General features: G+C 35.9%; 1 protein-coding gene, 1 long non-coding RNA gene and 1 pseudogene across 3 annotated transcripts in view; 2 read left to right on the plus strand and 1 right to left on the minus strand.

The window, feature by feature from the left end:
* Scp2 (sterol carrier protein 2) overlaps window positions 1-27,670 on the minus strand; it is a 113,454-nt gene that overhangs the window by 54,322 nt on the left and 31,462 nt on the right. Inside the window, exons 6-10 of one of the 2 annotated variants that reach the window (XM_015484985.2) lie at window positions 27,022-27,148; window positions 14,017-14,080; window positions 9,284-9,370; window positions 7,938-8,088; window positions 3,668-3,815 (exon numbers count right to left, since the gene is read on the minus strand). In XM_015484985.2, coding sequence (XP_015340471.1) covers window positions 3,668-3,815; window positions 7,938-8,088; window positions 9,284-9,370; window positions 14,017-14,080; window positions 27,022-27,148 — 577 coding nt within the window. The remainder of the gene's footprint in view (window positions 1-3,667; window positions 3,816-7,937; window positions 8,089-9,283; window positions 9,371-14,016; window positions 14,081-27,021; window positions 27,149-27,670) is intronic. The other variant, XM_015484986.2, reaches the window with a different exon arrangement.
* LOC107141759 lies at window positions 6,192-6,809 on the plus strand (annotated as a pseudogene).
* Window positions 6,886-25,082, plus strand: LOC125620384. Its single transcript, XR_007352010.1, has 3 exons — window positions 6,886-7,219; window positions 15,061-15,063; window positions 25,073-25,082. It is a non-coding gene; the product is annotated as an uncharacterized LOC125620384 (long non-coding RNA).

Raw genomic sequence — 27,670 nt, forward strand, 5'->3', positions numbered from 1 at the left:
CATTTCTTTCTGTTTTCAATTGTATTGCTGTGTGCTAGATAAACATTTTTAATAAAAGGAAAAACAAGAAAAAAAGCCCTCTTATGAAACTAAGGGAAATGGCTAAAAACACGTTGAGCCACAAAAAATAATGTTGAAAAAAAAATCACTTCTTATTTTTGGTGGCTTCAAAATTCCTGTCAATTTCCTGCTCACTGTTTCAAGTGGTTAAGAAGCAAATCAAAGCACATACATTGTATAAAATATTATTTCAAATGATATTTCTGACAAAGTAAGGAGAAATGGGCACTCCAAAAGATGATCATAATAGCAATGGTGGTACTGTGTGAAGTAACTCAAAATCTCCTTGGGGCATTCACTGTGTTAGGTCTTGTTCTAATTATTTTCCATATATCTTTACAATTTAATCCTCTAATCCTTCATAGAACCTATGAAGTAGATACTATCATTTTCATTTTCCAAATGAGGAAACAGTCAAGGTAAGAACAACAGACAGGAAAAAAAAAAAGGCATATCTCTACTGGTAAAATAAAGTATACCAATCACAGAATTCAAATGACCAATACTTCTAAACTGCTTCTAAATCTAGATTATAGATTTTAAAATCCCATTGGGTCTGGGAGTGTAGGTCAGCGTAGAGCAGTTGCCTCACATGCTTAGGCACTCTCTCTATCTCTTGATATGTTTCTGACTTAGAACCTGCTACAAGGCCCGAGTCATCATAGATATTCTACCTGTTATCGCTGTTTTCACAACTGTTAATGTTGTTACTATACCAAGTCAGGGCAGACTAAATAAAACCTAACCCCAAGAAATAAAAATTTTACTACATGTTTTTTCCAAAATATATACAAACCTGTAAAATAGTAATAGATTGTTAAAAGATTTTAAAAGACTGTATTGAACTTAACAACTAAAAGATAAAGTACTAAAATTACCACTCTGACCTACCATGGAAAGAGGAAAATATGTGCACACTTTTGGAAAATAATTATTATGACTATTATGTGCCAAAAGTAACCTGGGAACTAATGGATACAATGTGACCAAAACAGACAAAACTATGTGCTCTCATGGAATTTAATTTATGATAGGAGAGGAGTGAAGAAAAGAGAGACAATGTGTAAAATAAATACATAGAGTGACTGAAGTGCCATAGAAAAAAGAGGCAGGAGGGGCTGGGGTTGTGGCTCAGCAGTAGAGCGCTCGCCTAGCATGGGCGAGGCCCTGGGTTCAATCCTCAGCACCACATAAAAATAAGTAAATAAAATAAAGGCATCCATCTACACATAAAAACAAATATTAAAAAAAAAGAAAAAAGAGGCAGGAAAGGGAACTTAGGAAGTGCTGGGACTGGGATGAAGGGACTAAGGGAACAAATCATAGGGTATCTGGAACAAAGGCCTGAAGAAAGGAAGGAGTCCAGAGCACTTGAAGGAGATTGACATAGCAGCAGGAGAGTAGAATCAGAGAGAAGTAGAAGAGGTTGGAGAGCTGGGAGTGGGGATTCCAGAGATCACATTTGGCTCATGCATCAGGGTAAGATAAGAAACTACAGGGTTCTGAACAGGGGACCAACACTGACCTACTATACTGGCTTCTGTCTAGTGAAGAGACTAAGGAGACAATGTGGATGCATGAGACTAGCTGGGAGACTACTATAATAATCTGAGTAAGAAACAAAGCTGGTGGTGACGAAAAGTGATGAGGTTTGGTCAAACCCTGGATTTATTCTGAAGGGAAAATCCACAGCCAACATGACTTGGAGATAGATTCAGTGGAGGCTGTGAGAGAAAGAAAGGACTCAAAAATGATCCTAAGTTTCCAGTTTGGTTAATTGGAGGATAAGGAAGATTGAGGGAGGAGGAAGTTTGAAAATATCAAGAGTTCAATTCTGAACTTAGGTTTGAGATGCTTATGAGACATCAAAACAAACAAACAAACAAACAAAAACCTTGAAAAATAGGTAGCTGGATACCTAAATCTAGAGCTGCAGGAGGGAGACAGAACTAAGATATACACATGCCGGATGCTTAACCCTGAGACTGGGTTCCAGTTCTGCTATGGCAGCATATGATCCCTTCAGCCCTTTTCTCCCACTGATCACAATTGTAAACACTGGCTAAAATAATAAAACAACTACCTGAGAACTCTGAAAAGTAAACAAAAGCAGGGGGATTACAGGAGGAATTATAGTGGAGAAGCCACTGCACCAGGGTGAGTTCCTAGCTATCGTTCATGAGACTCTTTCTTAACAGCCGTGCCCAGGATGAGCATGGTCCTGGAACAGCACTGTAAGCAAGGGCGACCATGACTCACCAAAGGGAATCAGTCAATGGATCTATATGGTCACTAGATTTCTCCATTTCATGTGAAATGGTGTAATTTTAGCTCAAAGGAGACTATGAAAGTTAAATACACATACTATGACCCTTATAGCAATGGTTCTAACTGGGTTAGATTCTGCCACCAGGAGACATCTAGCAATGTCTAGAAATATTTTTGGTTGTTACAACTGTGGGGGGAGTTGCTACTGGCATTTAGTGGCTAAGAGGCCAAGAATACTGCTGAATACCCTAAAATGCACAAGCCAAATCACAAGAATAATAGAGCTCAAATGTCAACAGTAATGAGGTTGAGAAACTTTGCCCTATAGCAACTACTGGTTAAAAAAAAAAAAATACAAAGAGATATAGCCAAAAATACCAACACAGGAGAATGGAGAACTCTGGAGGAGGAGAACAAAGGAACAGAAAAGACAAAAAGAAAACAGATAATCAAATGGTCGATCTAAATTCTACTGTATCAATAATTACATTATATGCTGAAGGTCTCAAGTTAGCACTGCACAACAGAAATATAATGCAAACAAAACCACATATGTACTTCGTTAACATTTTAAAATTTTGTTTTTCAAAAGACATTATTAATGAAACAAAAGGCAAGCCGAAGACTAGGAGAAAATGTTCACAATGTACATTTATCAGACAAATGACGGATCCAGTTTTAATTTTTATCTATATCTATAGTTATGAAAACTTTTACAACACAATAAAGACAAATAACCAACAACCAAAGGGCAAAGATTTGAACAAATACTTTATAAAATAAGATACATGAATGACCAGTAAGCATATGGAAAGATGTTCAATATCATTAGTTATCAGAAATATGCAATTAAAACAAAAATAAGATAGTACTATATACTCTTTAGCATGACTGAAATTTTAAAAACTGATTATGTCAAATGCTGGCAAGGAAGTAAAACAACTAAAAGTCTAATATACTGCTGGTAGGAAATGAAGACAGAACATTTAGATTCTACCAACATTTTTTTTCATTTTCCTTTGTGCAAATATTTATTCATACATAATTAGAAAAACTTGAAGCATATTATACCATTTTTAAAATTTAACAGTAATTTGGATAACATAAATTATTGACTTGGATAATATAAATTATTTGTATACTCTGTTATTTCCGTGCTGGTATTGTCTAAGACCACAATGTTCTAAAAAGTCCAGTACCAAACCTGCTTATATTCACTCTGCACAGTGCAGTGGTGGAGCCAATGTGGAAACAAAGGTGGATTATTCTGTTTAATGGTGAAAGTGAAGCTTTCTCAGTGAAAGTTACCCAATTAATCTGCCTTCTTCAAAGATACTACCTTCTGGACAGAGTCCCAGTGCTTCATAAGTAAGGAGCTCATTCACAGAAAAGCAATCATGAAGTTCAATTACATCAATATCATTTGGTCTCAGGCCAGATTTCTCATAGCATTTTCTGGCAGCTTCTTTACTCATATCATAGCCAACCTAAAACCAAAATCATGTATAAATAAATTAATGCAACAAACTGGGATTTTTAGGTTAGGAATTTTAACAAATTAATTATGTACCATGCATGGTGGCATGTACCTGTAATCCCAGCAATGTGGGAGACTGAAGCAAGGGAATTGCAAGTTCCAGGCCAGCCTTGGTAACTTAGGGAGGCCCCAAGCAAGTTAGCAAGACCATATCTCAAAATAAAAAAAATTTTTAAAAGAGCTGGAAATGTAGCTCAGTGGCAAAGCACCACTGGCTGCAATCTCCAGTTCATCTCCCAAAGAAAAAAAAAAGAGAGAGATTAATCATAAATAATCTTGACAGCTCAGAATACCACACATATTGAAATCTGAGTTTATTCTACATTACACAAAACGTCCAAATAACCCAGCTACTTGGGAGGATGAGGCAGGAGGATCATGAGTTTGAGGCCAGCCCGGGCAACATAGAACCTGTATATAATAATAATAATAATAATAATAATGTCCAGGAAGGAGAATGTACATACTAAATTTTATACTACAAACTATAAAACTTTAAGTAAGACATGAAAAGGACTTAGAATTCTTAGATCATATTTTATGCTGTTACAAAAACTCTATCAAATCCTAATTATAGTTGTGATAAATCAGTTGAAGAGATTTGTCAACACATCATTAGGAGTAACAAATAGTGAAAAATATCAAAGAACTTCTGTATGAAAATACATGATTTTTTTAGAAGATAATATAGGATTCAAACCATTATTCCAAAGTCCATGCTCTTAACCTCTCTTTGGTCTTGCATAATAAAAGAATATGTAAACTCAAATTTCATCAAGAAATAAAACTGGAATAATATAAACTATACCACAATCATTAAACCTGAATATAATTTCTACCTCTACCACAACCTAACTTTGTGATCCTGGGCAAGTTATCAGGACATTTTCAAGTTCACAGCACTGCTGTAAAATCATTTTGTATACTATAATTATCAAATAATTGCTTCTGTGGGGGAAGAGGGAGTTTTCAAATATTCAACTAACTCTAGGTCTGAATTCTTATCTTCTTTATCCATATTGCACAAAATCTTAAATCATGATTTTTGAAATGCTAAGGGTTAAGAAAGTTCTCTGGAGCCAGGCATGGTGGTACACGCCTACAGTTTCAGCTACTTGGGATGCTCAGGAAAAAGTATCACTTGAGCCCAGGAGTTTAAGGCCAGCTTGGGCAACACATTAAGATTACATTTCAGGCTGCAATTGTGGCTCAGTGGTAGGACACTTGCCTAGCATGTGCAATGTACTGGGTTTGATCTTCAGCACTACATAAAATAAATAAATAAAATAAACATATTGCGTCCATCTACATCTAAATAATATTTTAAAATATTACATTTCAAAGCCAGAGAGAAAAACAAAAGAAAATAGAAGATCACAAGAAAATAGAAGGGAAATGAACAGAGGAGAAGGAAGGGATAAAAGGGAGGGATGAGGGAAGGGCATGGGGAAGTACTGGGGTATGAAATCTATCAAATTTTGCTACATCCATGTATGAACATACTACAATGAATCTTGCTTATATATAATTAGAAATAATAATAACAATAATAATAGGGGCTGGGGTTATGGCTCAGAGGCAGAGTGCTTACCTTGCACATGTGAGGCACTGGGTTCAATCCTCATCACCACATAAAATATATAAATATGTAAAATAAAAGTATTGTGTCCATGTTCAACTAAAAAAATTTAATAATAATAATAATAATAATAATAATAATAATAATAATAATGATGGAAGGTAGATCAGTAGAGAAAGGAAGCAGATGGAGGAGGAGAAGGAAAGGAAAAATACTGGGGAAGGAGACTGATTAAATTATGTTATGTGCATGTACAAATATGGCATAATGAATCCAAACATTTTGTATAATTATAATGCATCAACAAAATATACTTAGAAAGAAATTTTTTAAAAAGACTACATTTCGGAAAAAGAAAAGAAAGAATCTCTAGAAACCTCCTTGTTTTCCCCATAACACTGTAAGATCGAAGTTCAGTCAACTCAAAACAAAAATAAGCAGCACTCCTAGTTAGTTAAAAGTTATCATATTCATGGTTCCATCATAAGAAGCATCTATTCTCGTCAATTGTTTTCTCCCAACAGATCTTTTTTTCCCCGTTTTTCTTTTTGTAGTATTAGGGATTGAAACCAAGGCTCTCTACCCACTGAGCTACATTCTCAGCCCTTTTATTTTTTATTTTGAGATATTAAATTTCCAGGTTGGACCTGAACTTGCAATCGCCCTGCCTCATTCTCCTTAGTAGCTGGAATTACAGGCACATGCCACCACACTCAACTTCTTAACAGAATCTTAAGAATGGGTTATAGATCTTTCAATTGTGTTCGCAGCCGCCGCGCCGCCGCTCTCTAACGCCAGTGCAGCCTCCTCGCTGAGCTCCAGCTGAAGGAGAAGGGGGTAAGGTAAGTAAGGCGGTCTCTCTATCATGGCTCATACAAAGCCGACTGCCTGCAAATCTACGGGTGGTAAAGCACCCAGGAAACAACTGGCTACAAAAGCCGCGCGCAAGAGTGCGCCCTCTACTGGAAGGTGAAGAAACCTCATCGTTACAGGCCTGGTACTGTGGCACTCCGTGAAATCAGAAGTCCACTGAAATTCTGATTCGCAAACTCCCCTTCCAGCGTCTGGTGCGAGAAATTGCTCAGGACTTCAAAACAGATCTGCGCTTCCAAAGCGCAGGAAGCGCTTTAGTGCTTTGCAGGAAGCGAGTGGACCTTTTTGAAGACACCAACCTGTGAGCTAACCATGCCAAACGTGTAACAATTATGCCAAAAGACATTCAACTAGCTCGCTGCATATGTGGAGAACGTGCTTAAGAATTCACTGGGGATGTGGCTCAAGCGGTAGCGCGCTCGCCTGGCATGCGCAGGGCACTGGGTTTGATCCTCAGCATCACATAAAACAAAATAAAGATGTTGTGTCCACCGAAAACTAAAAAATATGTATTAAAAAAATTCTCTCTCTCTAAAAAAAAAATTCACTATGATGGGAAACATTTCATTCTCAAAAAAAATTTTTTTCTCTTCTCCCTGTTATTGGTAGTTCTGAACGTTAGATTTTTTTTTTTTTCCCATGGAGTCAAAAAGTACCTAAGTATATGACTCCAAGTGGAAAAATAGGGGACAGAAATCAGGTATTGGCCGTTTTTCCATTTTCATTTGTGTGTGAATTTTTAATATAAATGCAGGGATGTAAAGCACTAATGCAAGTCAAAAATGTTTCAGTGAACAAGTTTCAGCAGTTCAACTTTATAACAATTATAAATAAAACTGTTAAATTTTTCTGGACAATGCCAGCATTTGGATTTTTATAAACAAGTAAATTTCTTATTCACAGTAACTAAATGGTGTTTGTAGCATTTTTATCATATAGTAGATTCCATCCATTCACTATACTTTTCTGAGTTGTCCTACATGCACGTACATGTTTTTAACGTTGTCTGTCTTCTGTGCTGTTCCTGTAAGTTTCCTATTAAAATACATTAAACTATACATTAAAAAAAAGAATGGGTTATAATAGCTGGTTTCAGTGGTAAACCCCCGTCACCCCCTTGACTGAGGAGGCTGAAGCAGGAGGATAGCAAGTCCAAGGCCAGCTTCTGCAAATTAATGAGACCCTATCTCAAAACAGAAAATAAAAAGGGTTGGGGATGTAGCTCAGTGGTAGAGCACCATGGGTTCAATTCCTAGTAATACATACACACACACACACACACACACACACACAGAATGGATTATAATATTAAAATTTAAAATTTCTACCTTTCTTTTTTTTTTGGGGTATGGTATTAGGGATTGAACCCAGGGCCTTGGACACACTAGGCAAACCTTTCTACTTACTGCACCACATTCCCTGTCTTTTAAATTTTATTTGAAGACAAGATCTTGCTAAGCTGCCCAGGCTGGCCTCAAACTTGCAACTGTCCTTCCTTAGCCTTCTAGATGAAATTTTCATAAGTACATAACTTCCAAAGCTAATGACAATATAATATTGCCTCAAAATTTTAAATAGAATTTCCTCAACTGGATTAATAAAACAGAATTTCAAACATACCACTTTAATAACACTTTCTTCATCAAATGTACTTGGCAAATCGGTCACCATCTCCTGTGCCAAAATTTCCACAGCTTTGGATTGCAGTCCGTACTTCTGTACAAATTCTTCACTGGCCAAAATTGCTGCTGCAGCACCATCTGAAGTGGGACTAGAAGGAAGTAAAAATAAATAATTATTTATACCAGCACTACCTCAATTGTAAGATTTGAGACTATACAAGAAGAAAGGTCAAGTATTTTTGCTGGCCAGTGCACTATCTCTTTTATGATACTGACAGTTTAAAAAATCATATATGCTGGAAGAACTGAACTTCCAGCAAGACCTTAAATGTTATCAGTCACTGCTTGGTCTCTAGAATATCTCCCAAAAAGTCTTCTTTGCAAAGAATCCAGGATTTGCCCCTGCCGTTACATAAGGCACTGTCTGGTGATCTTCTGAAGAGTGAGTACAAAGGTTATTTTATCTTAGTACAATAAAGATTCTACTATAAGCCTAAATAGTTCCAATGTTGCTACCTCTGAAATAGCTCAGTACAAAAATCTTTTCATAAACTGGGAAAGGAGAAAACAAGGGGAAAGTCCATAGTTAGGACTCTTAGTTATAAGAGTCATAGTGAAGAAAATATCAGAAAGTCCATAGTTAAGACTCTTGAGATCTCCTCAAGAATATATCTTTTTTCCTTAGAGCATACTGTAAAGCTAGGTTGCAAACACAGGAAGCCCTCTGTGAGTTCAGCAGGGCTTTCTAAATGGGAAGACCCTCAGATTGCAACAGATAAAAGCTGGCCCAACTTGTTCACCCGCATCCCAGCCAGCATCTCCAAAGCAAAGCCAGGTGTATACAAGGACACAGGCAAGAGCTATTCAACATTCACTCAATCTTCTAGAAAAGAGATCACATCAGGCAGTTTGCAAGTTGCCAATATTATCATTATTAGAGCTATGATTTTTGTTTTACTTCTACTCTTACCTACTATTACTCAGTAAAATTTCCTGTATTAGAAGTCTATAGCAGGAAAAACAAAATGTTCAAGGAAAAAACCTCGGGACTCCACTAGCCTCCTAAGCCACATTTTAGTGAATAAATATAATTAAAACAACCAAAGTGGGCAGAAGTTAGGAGAGAGGGAAGAAGTAAAACACAGTTTTTCAAAAAGGAGTCAGTCTGTCTCTGGACAGGAACAGGAAGTGAGTATTCTAGTGAAGGACCCAAAATGGAACCACTTGTAGGAATTCTGTAAAATCTACACCCAGATACAGAGCCTAAGATTTAACCACAGAGAGATGAGCAGGGAGAGGAACAGCTACATCTATCTATTAAATGCTAAAATGTGTTTTTCTTACCAACATTGTAAGACAGTCAAAAACTCAAAAATGCTTCGAGATGCCATCACTTCATCTAAACTGTATTCATCTTGAAATTGGGAATACCTAAATACAAAATAAGTAGTTACAAAATGTGAGGCAGCGATTACAATTTTTGTTGAAGATGTCTGGGTCCAGAGTTACAGAGAGAATAATCTGTGAATATTCTTTTCACAGCCAAAGACAAACTTTTATGAATAGTTTCAACCTTGAATAAATAAGTCATTTGAGCTCTATAAAATAAAAAATCCCAACTCCAAAATATCCAATAAAATCTCTGGACATAGAAGTTTGGTGAGGCTTCCTAGTTGAGAAACACCTGATGTGCCAAAAGGTAAAATGCCCTGTTGCCACAGGAAGAGGACATGAAAGTTCTGCATTGGAACCCTCCCAGACTCTACCCTACATGCTTCTTTATTTGGCTGTTCCTTATTTCTATCCTTCATAATAAAACTATAATGGTAACTAGAATGCTTTCCTAAATTCTATAAGTTATTCCAGAGAATTATCAAGCCTGACGAGGTCATGGGAACCCCTGGATTTGTAACCAGTCAATCAGCGGTGTAGATGGCCTGTCCACCACCTGCAGCTGGTGTCTGAGGTGAGGGTGGTCTCATGGAGGATGGAGGCCTTAATTCATGCGGTCTGCATAAACTCCAAGTGGAACATGGCAGATTTGAGTAGCAGTACACTCAGCTAGTGTTAGACCTGTTGAGGGTTAAAACAGAATTGCACAATTTTTGCTGGCAAATTATACAATATTGATTCCTTAAAAGCAAAATTAAATGATGTGCAACTCAACCCTCTTTTGTGGTGATACTATACAAGTACATTTAATGAAGGCTAATGGAGCTCTTAAGTAAATGTAAGTTCTCCAAGTTCTAAAACTAAAACCTGCAATAATTTTTTTTAATCTTTATTTTTCAGTTGGTCGCAATATCTTTATTTATTTATTTTTATGTGGTGCTGAGGATAGAACCCAGGGCCTTGTACGTGCTAGGTGAGTGCTCTACCACTGAGCCACAACCCCAGCCCCTGTAATAAATTTTTGATTCTTAAAAAACATATTTCCTATGCCAGACATCATGGCACACACCTGTCATGCAACTACTTGGGAGGCCAGGGCAGGAAAACTGCAAGTTTTAAGCCAGCCTTGGCAACTTAGCAAATCCCTGTTTCTCAAAATAAAATATTTTTTAAAAGGTCTAGGGATATAGCTCAGTAGTAGAGCTGTAGCCTAGCATGTACAAGGCCCTAGGTTCAACCCCTGTTTCTGCAAAACACACAAACAACAACTAAAAAACACATTACCCTTCCATGACTGCAAAGAAGGAAATTTACTTTTATTCTCTTTGGCTCCTCTAACAATATAATCATATGGCTTCAGAAGCCACCCTGGAGAAAATAGTAGCAGAAAGATAAATTATAAAGGAGTTTATAAAAGCAAATGTCAACTCCTGGGGAAATTAACAAGCAATTCAAAATTTTAGAAAATAAACCAGTGGCACATGACTATAATCCCAGCTATTCAGGAGGTTGACACAGAAGAATCACAAGTTTGAGGGCTGCCTCAGCAATTTGTGAGAACCTGTCTCAAAAAGAATTTTTTTTAAAGAGAGAGAGAGAGAGAGGAGAGAGAGAGAGAGAGAGAGAGAGAGAGAGAATTTTTTAATATTTATTTTTTAGTTTTCGGCGGACACAACATCTTTGTTATGTGGTGCTGAGGATCGAACCCGGGCCGCACGCATGCCAGGCAAGCGTGCTACCGCTTGAGCCACATCCCCAGCTCCTCAAAAATTTTTTAAAAAGGGGAATTGAAGATGTAGCTCAGTGATAGAGCACCCATGAATTCAACCCTCAGTAACATACAAACAAAAAAATTTTTAGATAATAAAGCCTGCATAACTTAATATATATATATATACTAGTGTCTGCACTTTCACTTGCAGATGGAGTTAACAGTAAACCAACTTTCAAAAACCACCTTATTTGGGCCACATACTGTGCTAGGCACCAGGCACATGTTTATAATCCCTACCCTCAAGGAACTCAACATGATTCCATGGCAAAGAAATATATAATTCGAATATGTATAACAAATGTTGTGCTAGAAATGTTATATGGGGTGCTGTGGGAGCACAGACACGCTTCATATATCAGAAGGTAGATAAGAAGTGGGAAAGAAAGAATTCCCAACGGAAATAGCAGCACAGGCAAAGCCTCTCCAGGGGAAATGGTCTACTGGAGCAAGGGCATAATGTGTGGAAGAGAATGTGGAAGCAAGGCAAAGAAGATGGGACGGGAGAAATGAACAGGGATTAAACCATGCAGCCCAGTTATGATGTTTACATTTTATTTTGAAAACACAGAGTAACTACTAAAAGATAGTTAATCTGAAGTGTGACATGACCAGATCGGTATTTCTGCAAGAGGTTGAGGCATGGGAAAGTGATGGTAAAAAGGCATTACCAAGAGCAAGTAAAGACTGGGGCAAATACTTAAGGTAAGAAATGATAAGGCCCACCAGGCCCAGCAGCACATAGTTTGTAATCCCAGCAATATAGGAGCCTGAGGCAGGAGGATCACAAGTTTAAGGCCAGCCTCAGCAATTTTTTAATTCAAAAAATAAAAAGAACTGGGTATATAGCTTAGTAGTAAAGCACCCCCGAGGTCAATTCCCTGTACTGAAGAAAAAAGCAAAAAGCAGGGGAGAGGCTGCAAACTGGAAATGAAAGATGGAGAGAAAGGATAAATTCAGAGATAGCAAGGGGGGCAAAATCTCTAGGACTTCAAACCACTACATATGGGACACTGAAGGGAACGGCAGACGCAAACATGACTTTTCATTTTCTATCTTGGATGACTAGGTGTATACTGATGTCATTTGCTAAGATGCAGAACAATGAAAGGGAAACAGGATTGAAGGGAAATGACAAATTCTGTATGAACATGTTGATTCGTAGGCACCTGTGGGACATCTGAGGCGACAACCAAGGGAAAGTTATAGACACAGGTGTGAAACCTCAAGTGACACAGGCTATCCCTAATCCTTATCACCAATTCTCACTATATTCTTATAATTGTTAAGAAAATGCTTGAGAACAATTTCTTAATTCAACCTTATATAGGAGTATGTGCCAGAGTATCTCTAATGACTGGTCAGCAAGCCCAGAATTCTCTTTATCACTAGCCAAGTAAAACCGAGTACAAGAAGTTACCATCTAAAATTTCTGAAACAAACCCAAAAGGCTCTTCTGGGCTGCTTCAAAGACTTTTTATTTTTTTAAGTTTTAGTTGTTGATGGATCTTTATTTTATTTATTTGTATGTGGTGCTGAGAATCAAACCCAGTGCCTCATGCATGCTAGGCAAATGCTCTACCACTGATCACAACCCTTGCTTCAAAGAATTTTAAATGATAAAAATGACATCCAGTGGGTAGGGTTGTGGCTCAGCAGTAGAGTGCTCACCTCACATGTGTGAGGCCCTGGGTTCTATCCTCAGCACCACATAAAAATAAATAAATAAAATAAGGATACTGTGTCCAACTACAACTAAAAATAAGAATAATAAAATGATATTCAGTAATAACATATGTCAACCTGGTGCAGTGGGCAGGAAGATAACAAGTTTTGAAGCCAGCCTCAGCAATTTAGCAAGACTATCACAACTTAGACCCTGTGTCAAAAAGAAAAAGGGGTAGGGGACTGGGGATGTAGCTAAGCAGGAAAGATCCCCTGGGTTCAATTCCCAGCCCCCCCCCCAAAAAAAAGAAGGAAGAAAAAAGGAAATCTTTAAAGAAAGAAAAATCTTTAATCTTTAAAAAAAGAAATAATGTCTGCCTATTCAACATAATTGACAATTTATAATATGTAACATAAGATCCATGGGAACAAGAAACTCATCTGTGTTATCACCAGTAGCTAGAGCAATGTCTTATATGTAGTGGGCTACTGAACATATATTTGTTGAAAAAAAATCCTTAAGAGAATATATAAAAAGTAGATAAATGAGTGCCTGGTCAGGCAAGTAATGAAGCCAAAGAAAGACTTAGAAGCTCTAATTCTTTGGGTAAAGTGAAGAGCTACTTTTTAAGCCTCAAACTGCAGTGCTATCCAACAGAACCAATTCCTTATAGTTTCAGGAAATCACAAAGAGTTTTTACGATTTTCTAGTTCTAAATACAAAGAAAACCAATTCTAGACCATATTTATGGGCTTAAAACTGCTCATCCTAATTCTACTATTCAATAACCGCAAAGTTTCATTGCACATCTAAGTACCCTACTGGATCCTATAAACACCAAGATGAGACACATGGCTGCTTGAGGATCATCATCATCAGAGGAAGACTCACAGGTAACTAAATGTGATGTGTCAAAACAGAAGTATTCAGAACAGGCAATGTAGCTCTAAGAAGGTGTTAAGAGAAGCAATGAGGGCTGTAGTTGTGGCTCAGAGGTAGAGTACTCACTTAGCATGAGGGAGGCACTGGGTTCTATCCTCAGCACCACATTAAAAAAAATAAAAATAAAAATAAAGATATTGTGTCCACCTATATATAACTAAAAAATAAATATTTGTTTAAAAAAGAAGCAATGAAATTCAGGCTGAAATCTTTGAGATCTTACATTTGCTTTTTAAGTACAAAGTTGGATGTTACACAATAGGATAAACCAGATTTCTTATAATCTCATATCTCTGAAATACTTACGGGTTATTAACTGAATGTTTATGATTTTTCCATCCAATTTTTGCAAAGTGTTCAGTTTTTGTTCCTGTGGAAAAAGAAAACATCTATTAGTGTTAATGTCTTTCTGCTGCTTATTAACAAGTGCTGCAGTGGTACTTAGTGTTCTGCTGAATATTCCTACATTTCCTCCTTGCATAGATATCAGTATTTACAACTTGAACACTGATCTTCACATATACTTCTTTATAACTAAATTTGGGTATGTTTAATTAATTGAAACAACAAGAGGCATATGAGATAAAAATAATTCAAACTGCTCTATTCTCTTTAGTATAATGAAGAGTCAAATTTGAAAAACTAGAAAATTATAGTCTAAAACCACAGTGGTCTAAGTCAGGAGAGCACTGCAGCAATCCTAGAGTCTTCCAGAAACCCTGATGACCCTAGGGTTAGTGAACAACAAGTCATGCCCTCCAGGGCCTGATGAATACCTCATCATCAGGCAAAAGGTTCTTTAGAAGAATCACATCCTGACAAAAATTATGTATACTTTTTAAATTCCTTAACAGAAAATGTGTAAATATATAACAGTGTAAAGAAAACAAGAGCAAGTACACCAATGAGGTAAAACTTGCAAAAATTTACCTCTTTTTAAAAAGAAAAAATGGAATTAAAATAGTATTTGAATTCTCCTTTGGAGTTGGAAAGGCCAACAAAAGAAAAAGTCCAGTGATTAGAATTGATGTCATGGAATGGCATGGTAAAATAGAATGTCCCCATTTCTGTGTTATCTCTGTATTCTCTGTCAAGGAGGAAGATTTTTCAGGCCAGAAATGACATACATATAATTGAGCACAACTTATACCAATTCTAATAAAAAGAGAAGAAGATAACACCAAAACAACAAATAAGCCAATCAATGGGAACAAGGAATTGAACAGACACCTCTCAGAAGATTTGAATTATTCAACAAATATATGAAAAAGTGTTCAACATATCTAGCAATTAGCAAAATGCAAATCAAAACTACTCTTAAGATTTCATTTCCCTCCAAGTGTTGACGAGGATGTGGGGAGAAAGGCACACTCATACATTGCTGGTGGGACTGCAAATTGGTGTAACCAATATGGAAAGCAGTATGGAGATTCCTTGGAAAACCTTGACTGGAACCACCATTTGACCCAGCTATCCCACTCCTTGGTCTATACCCAAAGGACTTAAAAAAAGCATCCTACAGGGACATAGTTGCATCAATGTTCATAGCAGCACAATTCACAATTGCTAAATTGTGGAACCAACCTAGATGCCCTTCAGTAGATGAATAGATAAAGAAACTGTGGTATATATACACAATGGAATACTACTCAGCATTAAAAGAGAATAAAATCACAGCATTTGCAGGTAAATGGATGAAGTTGGAGAATATTATGCTAAGTGAAGTAAGACAATCCCAAAAAACCAAATGCCAAATGTTTTCTCTGATATGAGGATGCTGATCCATAATGGAGATGGGGTGGGGGAACATGGGAAGAATGAAGGAACTTTAGATAGGGGAAAGGGAAGGGAGTGGACAGGGAGGTAGGAAAGATGGTGGAATGAGAGACATCAATACCCTAAGTACACGTATGAAGACACAAATGGTGATGCTCTACTTTGTATACAATCTGAGACATGAAAAATTGTGCTCTATATGTGTACTATGAATTGAAATGCATTCTGCTGACATGTATAACAAATTAGAATAAATAAATAAATTTTTAAAATTAAAAAAAAGAGAAGAAGGTAGATTCCACACTGGTGATCTAATAACAATAAGAGTGGTGATATAGATGTCAACATGAGTTCAATTAAGGACAGGCCAAGCTGAGGGCAGTGGCACACTCCTGTAATCCCAGTGGCTTGGGAGGCTGAGGCAGGAGGATCCAGAGTTCAAAGCCAGCCTCAGCAAAAGCGAGGCAATAAGCAACTCTGTGAGACCCTATCTCTAAATAAAATACAATATAGGGCTGGGGATGTGGCCAAGTGGTTGAATGCCCCTAAGTTCAATTCCTGATACCCCCCCCCAAAAAAAGAACATGTTAATATCTTTTTGTGATTTAACTGAATGCTAACTGAAAGGAAACATCTTATCTGACTATTAACAAGACAATTAACTAAGTTCTTCAAGACATCTTTTTCAACAAGAAAATACTGTAGTGTGTGTTTTGTTGTGTTTGTATTTTAATTATTTTTGGTGTTTTTTTTTTTAATGAGGGTTCTTTTGTCAAACAAGAATAGATTCCTTTACTAAGATATTTAGAGTCCTCACCATGGAATGTGCACTGTGACTTCCAAAAGGAGGATTAACATAGAAAGCATTTCCCAACCTATCTGACCCATGTCATGGTGCATCTTAGGAGCTTAGTGCCCCATGGAACACTCATTGGCAAACACAGCATTAATTAATGCCTCCACTTAAAGAAAAGCCCTAACCACTAACCTTAGCTGTGTTCTGATTAATTTTTCCAACTGAAACTAAATTAGAAGATTAAAATGACACTCACCAAACCTGAAGCTTGAAGGAAATGCTGTAATAATGAATTCAACTAGATTTCAGCAAGATTTATCAGTGGAATGGACCAAAATATAAATTAAATGCCCAGTTCTGTTCTTAAGTCTCCCCCTACCAAAACAAACAAACAAACAAAAAAGCCCTGGGAAAAGAAACAACTATGAGACACACTCTGAGGTTCTGTTCAACTACAAGCTCAATGAGATTTAACAGAATGATGTGGCTCCCAGAAAGGCTTACATATGGTCACGGCATGGAAATTAGGTGATGGGTCATGAAACAAATCTAATAGAGACAAGAGAAGAGGCTAAATTAAGCAGAGTTAGGCTGGCTTCATATATTTGAAAGGCTTCTGTGAGTCTCAGAAGATAGAAAGAAGGCCATAGGTATAAACTACAGGTGAGAGATTTAGGTTTTGGGAGGAGGGGATAAGGGAGAAAGGAAGAAGGAGGAAGGAGAGAGAAAGGAGAAGGAAGAAGTGAGAAGGAGAAGAAAAGAAGAACTGTTATAACTGGAATCACCCCAAAAATGAAATTAGTAACCTCAGCTGGTTGAAAACTTCCTTGTTATAGGGAGCACAAATATTTTATTCTCTCTCGGAAGATTCACAAGCAATTTATGCATGGATTGGTAGGAAGAAAGGCTGCTAAAACTATATAAAAGCACTGGGCATAATATCCAACCCAAGAGATATTCAGTAAGTGCTGATATCTTTTCACTCTTTTTCTTTCTATGGGATCCAGTTAGTCTATAAAACACCCCATTCCCTTGAAAAATATTCTGCTAGTTACTTATATATTTTGTAAGCCTAGGCACTAATAATAAAGGGCTTGTTAATCACTGATTCAGAACTGTCAATTAAGAGTTCTAGCTGTTCAAAGGCCTAGTATAAAAAGATTTCAGTCCCCTTGAGTCAAATTATGAAGCACAAAAGTGTGCATATTCTATCAATTGGCAGAGTGCTTGCCTCGCATGCACAAGGCCCTGGGTTCAATCCCCAGCACTACAAAAATAAATAAATAAATAAATACCTGAAAAAAAGTGTGCATATTCTAATGACTTTAAGCTTCCACAAACTTTCTTATATATTTATTCAGAGTGTACATTCATAAACAGTAATTTCAAATGATAACCTAAATACAATAAAATTCTACAATTCATTTGGAAATCTGTTGAAAAATAATATTTCAACTAAAATAACACATATTTTTATTTCAAATTTTGGTGTAGAAAAATTTCCAACTAGTCCAAGTAATGTGAAACTTGAGAAAATATAATCTTTTTTTTTCATTTTTAAATAGCCTACTTCAATTTTAGCTCTAGTGACTCCACATATAAAATATGAATGTATTATTGCTCACATACCTCATTTGAATAACATTAATATTTTCATATTGTTCAAATATATAACATCTAAGTTTTGTTCTGTAACTTCAGGTCAAAGTTGGGTTAATAATTTTGCATGCAACTACATTCAATGTGCCTCATGGATTATGGACTCCACAGCGTTTATTTCAATTTTTTTATGTTTTCATTAATGCATGATGGTTATCCTAATATTGAAGTTCATTTTGACATAAACATACACACATGGAATTTAATTTGCTCCACTTCAGTCCCTAGTACTTTGCTCCTCCTCTCCCACCTTCCTGTTTTCTCTCATTTATCTTTTTTAAAAATTTTGGTTTGTTAAATATGACAACAGAATGCATTACAATTCTTATTACACATATAGAACACAATTTTTCATATCTCTGGTTGTACACAATGTAGAGTCACATCCTTCATGTCTTCTTACATGTACTTAGGGTAATGATAACCATCCATTCCACCATCTTTCCTAACCCCTATGTCCTCTCCCTTTCCCTCCCTCCCCTTTTCCCCTTTGCCCTATCTATAGTTCATTTAATCCTTCCACCACCACCCCCACAGCATATTATGGATCAGCATCCTTAAATCAGAGAAAATATTTGGCATTTGGTTTTTTGGGGATTCGCTAATTTCACTTATCATTATATTCTCCAGCTTCATCATTTACCTGCAAATGCCATGATTTTATTCTCTTTTAATGCTGAAAAATATTCCATTGTGTATATATACCACAGTTTCTTCATCCATTCATCTACTGAAGGGCATCTAGGTTGGTTCCACAGTTTAGCTATTGTGAATTGTGCTACTGTAAACATTGATGTAGCTGTGTCCCTGAAGTACACTGTTTTTAAGTCCTTTGGGCATAGACCAAGGAGTGGGATAGCTGGGTCAAATGGAAGTTCCATTCCCAGTTTTCCAAGGAATCTCCACACTGCTTTCCATATTGGCTGCACCAATTTGCAGTCCCAACAGCAATGTCTGAGTGTGACTTTTTCCCCATATCCTCGTCAACATTTATTGCTGTTTGTATTTTTAATAGCTGACATTATGACTGGAGTGAGATGAAATCTTAGAGTAGTTTTGATTTGCATTTTTCTAATTGCTTGAGATGTTGAACATTTTTTCATATATTTTGTTGATTAATTGTATACTGAGAAGTGTCTGTTCAGTTCCTTGACCCACTTATTGATTGGGTTTTTGTTTTTGTTTTTGTTTTTTTTGGTGTTAAGATTTTTGAGGGGGCAGGGATTGTGGCTCAGGAGTATAGCGCCCGCCTAGCATGCGTGGGGCCCTGGGTTTGATCTTCAGCACCACATAAAAATAAATGAATGGAATAAAGGTATTGTGTCCAACTACAACTAAAAAAATAAATAAATAAATAAAAAGATTTTTGAGTACTTTATATATTCTAGAGATTAGTGCTCTGACATGTGTGTGGCAAGACTTTGTTCCCAATTAGTAGGCTCTCTAGTCACCTCACAGATTGTTTCTTTTTCTGAGAAGAAGCTTTTTAGTTTGAATCCATCCCATTTATAGATTCTTGATTTTTAATTCTTACACTATAGGAGTTTTATTGAGGAAGTTGGGGCCTAATCCCACATGATGGAGATTTGGGCCTACTTTTTCTTCTAATAGATACAGTGTCTCTGGTTTAATTTCTAGGTTCTTGATCCACTTTGAGTTTTGTGCATGGTGAGAGATAGGGGTTTAATTTCATTTTGTTGCATATGGTTTTCCAATTTTCCCAGCACCATTTGTTGAAGAGGCTATCTTTTCTCCAATGTACATTTTTGACACCTTTGTCAAATATAAGATAACTAAAATTATGTGGGTTAGTCTCTGTGTCCTCTATTCTGTACCATTGATCTACAAGTCTATTTTGGTGTCGATACCATGCTGTTTTTGTTACTATTGCTCTGTAGTATAGTTTAAGGTCTTGTATAGTGATGCCACCTGCTTCACTCTTCTTGCTAAGAGTTGCTTTAGCTATTCTGGGTCTCTTATTTTGCCAGATGAATTTCATGACTGCTTTTTCTATTTCTATGACGAAAGTCTTTGGGATTCTGATTCGAATTGCATTAAATCTCTATAGTGCTTTTAGTAGTATGGTCATTTTGACAATATTAATTCTGCCTACCCAAGAACAAGGTATATCTTTCCATATTCTAAGGTTTTCTTTAATTTCTCTCTTTAGCATTCTATAGTTTTCATTTCATTAAGTTGATTCCCAAGTTTGGATTTTTTTTTTTTTTTGGATGCTATTGTGAATGAGGTAGTGTTCCTCATTTCCATTTCAGAGGATTTGTCACTGATATACAGAAATGCCTTTGATTTATGGGTGTTGATTTTGTATCCTGCTATTCTGCTGAATTCATTTACTAGTTCTAGAAGTTTTCTGGTGGAACTTTTTGGGTCTTCTGGGTATAGAATCATATCGTTGGCAAACAGTGCTATTTTAAGTTCTTCTTTACCTATCCATATCCCTTTAATTTCTTTCATCTGTCTAATTGCTCTGGCCAGTGTTCCAAGAACTATGTTAAATAGAAGCAGTGAAACAGGGCATCCCTGTCTTGTTCCAGTTTTTAGAGGGATTTCAATTTTTCTCCATTTAGAATGATGTTGGCCTGGGGCTTAGTATAGATAGCCTTTATGATGTTGAATATGTTCCTGTTATCCCTAGTTTTTCTAGTGTTTTGAACATGAAGGGGTGCTGTAGTTTGTCAAATGCTTTTCTGCATTTATTGAGATGATCATATGGTTCTTATCTTTAAGTCTATTGATATGATGAATTACATTTATTGATTTCCATATGTCTGAACCAACCTTGCATCCCTGAGATGAACCCCACTTGATCATGGCAGACTATATTTTTGATATGTTTTTGTATTTGATTTGCCAGAATTTTATTGAGAATTCTTGCATCTATGTTCATTAGAAATATTGGTCTGAAGTTTTCTTTCTTTAATGTGTCTTCCCTGGTTTTGGAATCAGGGTGATATTGGCCTCATAGAACGAGTTTAGAAGTGTTCCCCCCCTTTTTTTTCCTGAAATAAATTAAAGAGTATTGATATTAGTTTTTCTTTAAAGGTCTTGTAGAACTCGGCTGTATATCCATCTAGTCCTGGGCCTTTTCTTGGTTGGTAGGCTTCTGATGGTGCCTTCTATTTCATCGCTTGAAATTGTTTAAATTGTATATATCATCCTGATTCAATTTGGGAAAATCATATGATTCTAGAAATTTGTCAATGTCTTTGATGTTTCTAGTTTATTGGAGTACAAGTTTTCAAAATAATTTCTAATTATCTGTATTTCTGTAGTGTCTGTTGTGATATTTCCTTTTTCATCACTTATGTTAGTAATTTGAGTTTTCTCTCTCCTTCTCTTCATTATCATGGCTAAGGGTCTGTCAATTTTATTTATTTTTTCAAAGAAGCAACTTTTTGTTTTTGTCAATTTTTTCAATGGTTTCTTTTATTTCCATTTCATTAATTTCAGCTCTAATTTTAATTATTTCCTGTCTTCTACTGCTTTTGGTGTAGATTTGTTCTTTTTCTGGGGCTATGAGATGTAATGTTAAGTCATTTATTTGTTGACTTTTTCTTCTTTTAAGGAATGAACTCCATGCAATGAACTTTTCTCTTAGAACTGCCTTCACAGTGTTCCACAAATTTCAATATATTGTATCTGTGTTCTCATTCACCTCTAAATTTTTTTAATCTCCTCCTTGATGTCCTCTGCAACTAATTTTTAATTAACGAATTAATTTTTCATTTAGTAACATATTATTTAGTCTCCAGGTGTTGGAGTAGCTTTTATTTCTTATTTTATCATTGATTTCTAATTTCATTCCATTATGATCTGATAGAATACAGGGTAGTATCTATATTTTTTCATATTTGCTAAGAGTTGTTTTGTGGCATAGTATATGGTCTATTTTAGAGAAGGATCCATGTGCTGCTGAGAAGAAAGTGTATTCGCTCATTGAAGGGTGAAATATTCTATGTATGTCAGTTAAGTCTTAAGTTATTGATTGTGTTATTGAATTCTATAGTTTCTTTGGAAGTGCTCCCTCTTTTTAAGTCTAAGTTATTGAAATATATATTCATGTATTTCAGTAGCTTCCAAACAAAAGCTGAACAAAGAAAACATATATAAACACAAATATGTGTGTGTGTATGTGTGTATATCCAAAACAATATAAACTCACAAGAAAAAAATAAGATAGCACAAAACCATACAATCAGCATAACCAGAAAACAGAAGATGCCAAAACTTTAAATTATCTATAAGTTAGAAAAAAAGAAAAGGGAAAAGACCAAATCCCAGCCAACAACTGCTCATTCTTTGAGGGAACAAAAGCAGCCAGAAGAAAACCTGCAGAGGGCAAAGAGGTGAGCTGGTGGCAGCCTACTGTTGTTCTACAGTTTCCAGCAGTAAAAGTAAGAACAGGCTGAGAAACTTTTCCTACTTTAAATAGAAATAAAATTTTTAACTATAAAAGATTACTTTTCAGACTTCCATATAAGTTGACTTAAAAATCTAAATTGGGTAATTTCTGGACTGCCAAAAATGGTTACAGAATATTTAAACATAAAAGAAATAGAGGAAATTACCAAGCAACTACCCTCCAGGGGGGGAAAAAAAAAAAAACAGGCCCACATAGTTTCACAGGAAATTCTACCAAACTTACAAAGATCACATGGTCCCAATGCTCCATAAACTATTTTACAGCATTAAGAGTAAAAAAAAAAGAAAAAGAAAAAAAGAAACTTCATATTTCTTTTTATGAAGCAAGTATAAAACTTGTTAAAGTCCTAACAAAAAAATTATAAGTCAACATCAGTTATAAATATTAAATTGAAATTACTACATAAAATAACAGCAACAGAATCTAACTCTGCATTTCAGATTTCAGAGTATTTCAGATTTTGGATTTTTGGATTAGAGATGGCTCAAACTGTATATATCATTGTCCTGAAGCCAGGGTCTTACTTAAAGGGAAAACAATGAAATCAGGAATAGGAAGGACAAGGATGTCTATTATCTTCATTACTATTTAACATGTACTTATAGTATTGGCTAAAGCAATTATAAAAAAGAAATCAATTAGAAACATTACACTTAGTAAAGATGCAGTAAAACTCACTCTTTTTGCAGGTGAAATAATATAGTTGCTTATCTGAAAAACACCTTTAAATAAAATCAATAACAAAACTAACCCCTAAATTAGAAAATTTAATAATATAGCAAGTCATAAAATTAATACACAGAGGGCTGGGGTTGTGGCTGAGTGTAGAGGGCTTGCCTAGTACATGTAAGGCACTGATTTCCATCCTTAGCACCACAAATAAATTAACAAAATAAAGGTACTATATCCATCTACAACTAAAAATATTTTTTTAATTAATAGAAATCTATATACATATATATACATACACACAGCTAATAACTAATTTAGAGGACATAACAACAAAGAAACATCCATTTGCCTCAAAGACGACTAAAGCAATTAAGGAAGTTATTTAAAAATAAATAAAATGTGAAATATGGCTGGGGATGTGGCTCAAGCGGTAGCGCGCTCGCCTGGCATGCGTGCGGTCCGGGTTCGATCCTCAGCACCACATACAAACAAAGATGCTGTGTCCGCCGATAACTAAAAGAATAAATATTAAAAAAATTCTCTGTCTCTCTCTCTCTCTCTCTCTGTCTCTCTCTTTAAAAAATAAATAAAAATTTTAAAAAATAAATAAATAAATAAATAAAATGTGAAATAAATTTATTTCACATGAAATAAAATGTTTATATATAAGGAAAACTTTAATTTTCTAGGATAACAACATCATAAATACAACAGTTCTCTCTAAATTAGTTCATGTATTTCCTTTCTTGTTTTTGTTTGTTTGTTTGTTTTGTCGTGCTGGGGACCAGGGTCACATGCATGCTAGAAGAACCTCATGTGAAGCTCTACCATTGAGTTTCATTCCCAGCCCCTAATTTCTTTCTTTCTTTTTTTTTTTTTTTTGTTGTTGTTATTGTTGTTGTTTTGTTTTGTTTTGTTTTAGTTTTTGGTACTGGGAATTGAACCAAAGGGACTTAATCACTGAGCCACATCCCCACCCTTTTTATTTTTTATTTTGAGACAGGGACTCCATAAGTTGCTTAGGGCCTTGCTAAATTGCTAAGGCTGGCTTTGAACTTACAACCCTTCAGCCTCAGCCTCCTGAGAAACTTGGATTACAAGCATGTGCCACTGCACTTCATTCCCTTGAATTCTTAAGTCAAACCCTGTTCCTAATTGTTATTAGGAGATGCGCCTTTGAGGGGCACAATAGACTAAATGTTTATATCTCCACAAACTTCATATGTTGAAACCTAATCCCCAAGGTGATAGTAATAGAAAGTAGGACCTTTGAGAGGTAATCAAATCATGAGGACAGAGCCCTCATGAATGGGATTAGTGGCCTCATAAAAGAGGTCCCAGAGCTCTCTTTCCTTTTTCTTGTATGAGGACATAATGAGAAGATGCCTTCCATGAATCAGAAAGTGGGCCTTCACCAGACAATGAATCTGCCAGTTCCTTGATCAAGGAACAATCAATCCTTGATTGTTCAGTCTCACTGAACAAAAATGGAAAATATTTGAATGGCTTTGGAACCAGAAAGTAGACTTTGAGGAAACTGCTAGTAAAAGCCTGAAGTGCCTAGAAGAGAATATTAGTGGTATCTCTGAAGTCCTTTGAAGATGCTGTAGGTGAGGGCTTATAAGAAGATAAAGAAAATCTGACGGGGAACTAGATGAAGGGAGATTCTTCTTATAAAAACACAGGGATTTTTATAATACTATTGCCTGAAATTATGTGCAAAATTAGAAAACATACAAAATGTTGAAGTTGCTACCTGATTTCTTATTGCAACTTATAGTAAAATTCTGTATCTTTATATTGAGGAAACAATTGTTAAACAAAAAGAACCTAGAACGTGATAGTTTTGAAAATTCTCAGATTTTTTAGAGGTAAAAGATGCTAAAATTAAGAAATAGACTTTCAGCAAAGATCAAATTCATGACACTGCCAGTAAAACACTGTCTGAGATGAAGCCCAGGCTATGTCAAATCCTCAGTTAAGATCTCAGAAAGGGGGCTGGGATTGTGGCTCAGCGGTAGAGCGCTCGCCTAGCACGGGCAGGACCCAGGTTCGATCCTTGGCACTACATAAAAATAAAGGCATTTTGCTGTGTCCATCTACACCTAAAAATTAAATATTAAAAAAAAGATCTCAGAAAGATTAAATGGAATACCTCAGTACATAGTTCAGACAGCTCTGTTTTACAAATTCTCTCAAATAAAGGGCCACTAGGAAGCTTAAGATTTTTGACCCTCAACCATTTCAGAAGAGTCTCATGGTAGAAAAGAACACATTACAATAAGATTTGTGGGGGTGGCTAAAGCAATGACTCAAGATGATCAAGAAACCTACAAAGTTCATAAGACAAAAATAATGTACACTGAGGAATTTTGGATGCTGACAACATTATTTTTTTTAACCTAGGTGGTGATGTAGGTCACAAGCTATCACCTTTATGAGAATTCACATTCTTGCTTGCTGTGTACAGTGTTTTGTTTACTTCTCTATTTTGAGTGATAATAGACAACAATACAAAGTTCAGATTAAAAGAAATGGTTGGCTTGACCCACTAAACTTGATTCGATTCCATAATTTCCTAGTGGGTTACAATCAATGTTTGAAAAATTCTAACCTACCCAGGGGCAGAGGGACCTGCCTATAATTCCCAGTGACTTGGGAAGCTGAGGCAGGAGGATTGCAACTTCGAGGCCAGCTTAGGAACTTGGTAAGACCCTGTCTCTAAATAAATAAATAGGACTGGGGATATAGTTCAGTTGGACAGCACCCCTACCCCCCCCCCCAAAAAAAAGTCTACCTAAGAAAAGAGATATGGTAATGAAAGAACTGGACGAAAGAAGATAGTTTGATGGTTCACAGGTAGAATTTCTAGGACATAGTAAGAAACTGGAGTGGAAGAAAGGGAGGAAGAATTATCAAAGTTGATTCATGTTTCTGCTTTGAGAATTTTAGTAAATGGAAGTGCCACTTACTTCCATTCTTGCTGAAAGACTTGTTTCCTTTCTGACTACTTGATGCTGCCTATTGAGCCTAGGATATTTTTCCTGCAAAGAATTGGAGTGCTGACCTGTTAAACATGGTCATCTTCTTTCTTATCTCATAATATTCAATAAGGCAGTGGTTCAGTCATACAATAGAAAAAAAATCACCCTATCTTCATTAACCCATGCTTTACCCATCTGGTAACCATTGACCATCAGTCAAAGAACATAATATTAGCTACAAAATCCAAATCAACTAAGAAATTTTAACCCCTTAAAATGCCATGGAATATGGGATGATGACAGACTCCTGATAGACTCAAATAATAAGAATACAATTTGAGGGGCTGGGGTTGTGGTTCAGCGGTAGTGCACTCGCATAGCACGTGCGAGGCCCTGAGTTCAATCCTCAGCACCACATAAAAATAAAACATAAAGATATTGTGTCCAACTGCAACTAAAAAATTTTTTAAAAGAATACAATTTGGCTATATAAATCTATTATCAAGAACAAGTTTAAAGTTTTACTATCATATTCAGAACTGGTAATCCTCAATTTATCATCCCTGATTAAAGGAGACAAAAAAATGTACTTTTTCCTATTTCAATTTCCTACTATGTAGTATTCTAGGTGTACTTCCCATATGATGTCCTATGTATACTTTCTGTACAGGGACTACTTCACCAACCTAGTTCAAAAACTAGTTTATATCTTATATATCATGATATCCTCCACAGTTCCTTAATAAATATATAACTAGTAATGAGTCTTAGGTTTTGTTGTTTTTTTTGGTGCTGAGGATTGAACCTAGGGCTTTGCTGCTAAACAAGTGATCCATTGATGACCTACAGGGCCTCATTAAGTTGCCCAGGCTGGCCTCAAACTTATGATTCTCCTGCTTCCATGTCTCCTAGGTAGCTGGGATTACAGGATGCATCACTGTACCTGTCACCTTAAAGTGTTGTTTTGTTTTTTAACATACCATATTTTTCCATGTGTTCTTTTCCAGCAGAACCAAACAGCTGAGGAACAACTGGGTGGGCAGAAATTCCATACTTATTGACCAAGACTTCAAAATGTTTATCAATTGGATTGGTCCTATCTGAAAACTAAGAGGTAAAAAACAAAATTTAATAAGTAATAGCATCGTATGTGTCTCTTTCAACTCTTACACTATTTGAAGGAACTTTGCTTATTCTAAGAACATAGTAAACCAAAAATGGTCAATGTAAATAAAATCATCAGTAAATCCTTTGCAGGAAAACATGGGAAGAAGAAAAATATTCAAACAATCAAAGAGGTATTAATTATTTAAAAAATACTGATCAAGCATGCAATATGTGATAATAACTATTCAAGGTTCAGGGAATTGAAGAATAAACACATCAATTAAAGATTCTTCTCATCTGACATTTACATTTGGCAGGAAGAAAGGAAGAAGGTGATGATAGAGACAAGAATAAATTGAAATGTAAATAATAATGCTATGAAGAATAATATATATGAGGAAAAAGATAAGGACTGAAGGTGAGAAGTGCTATTTTACAGACAATGGTCAGGGGAGATCTCATTGATAGTGACATTTAAGCAGGGATGTAATGGAGTGGGGAGTAAGTTATTTAGGTAATCTT

Source organism: Marmota marmota, unplaced genomic scaffold (assembly GCF_001458135.2).
Source record: "Marmota marmota marmota unplaced genomic scaffold, marMar, whole genome shotgun sequence".
Lineage (NCBI taxonomy): Eukaryota > Metazoa > Chordata > Mammalia > Rodentia > Sciuridae > Marmota > Marmota marmota.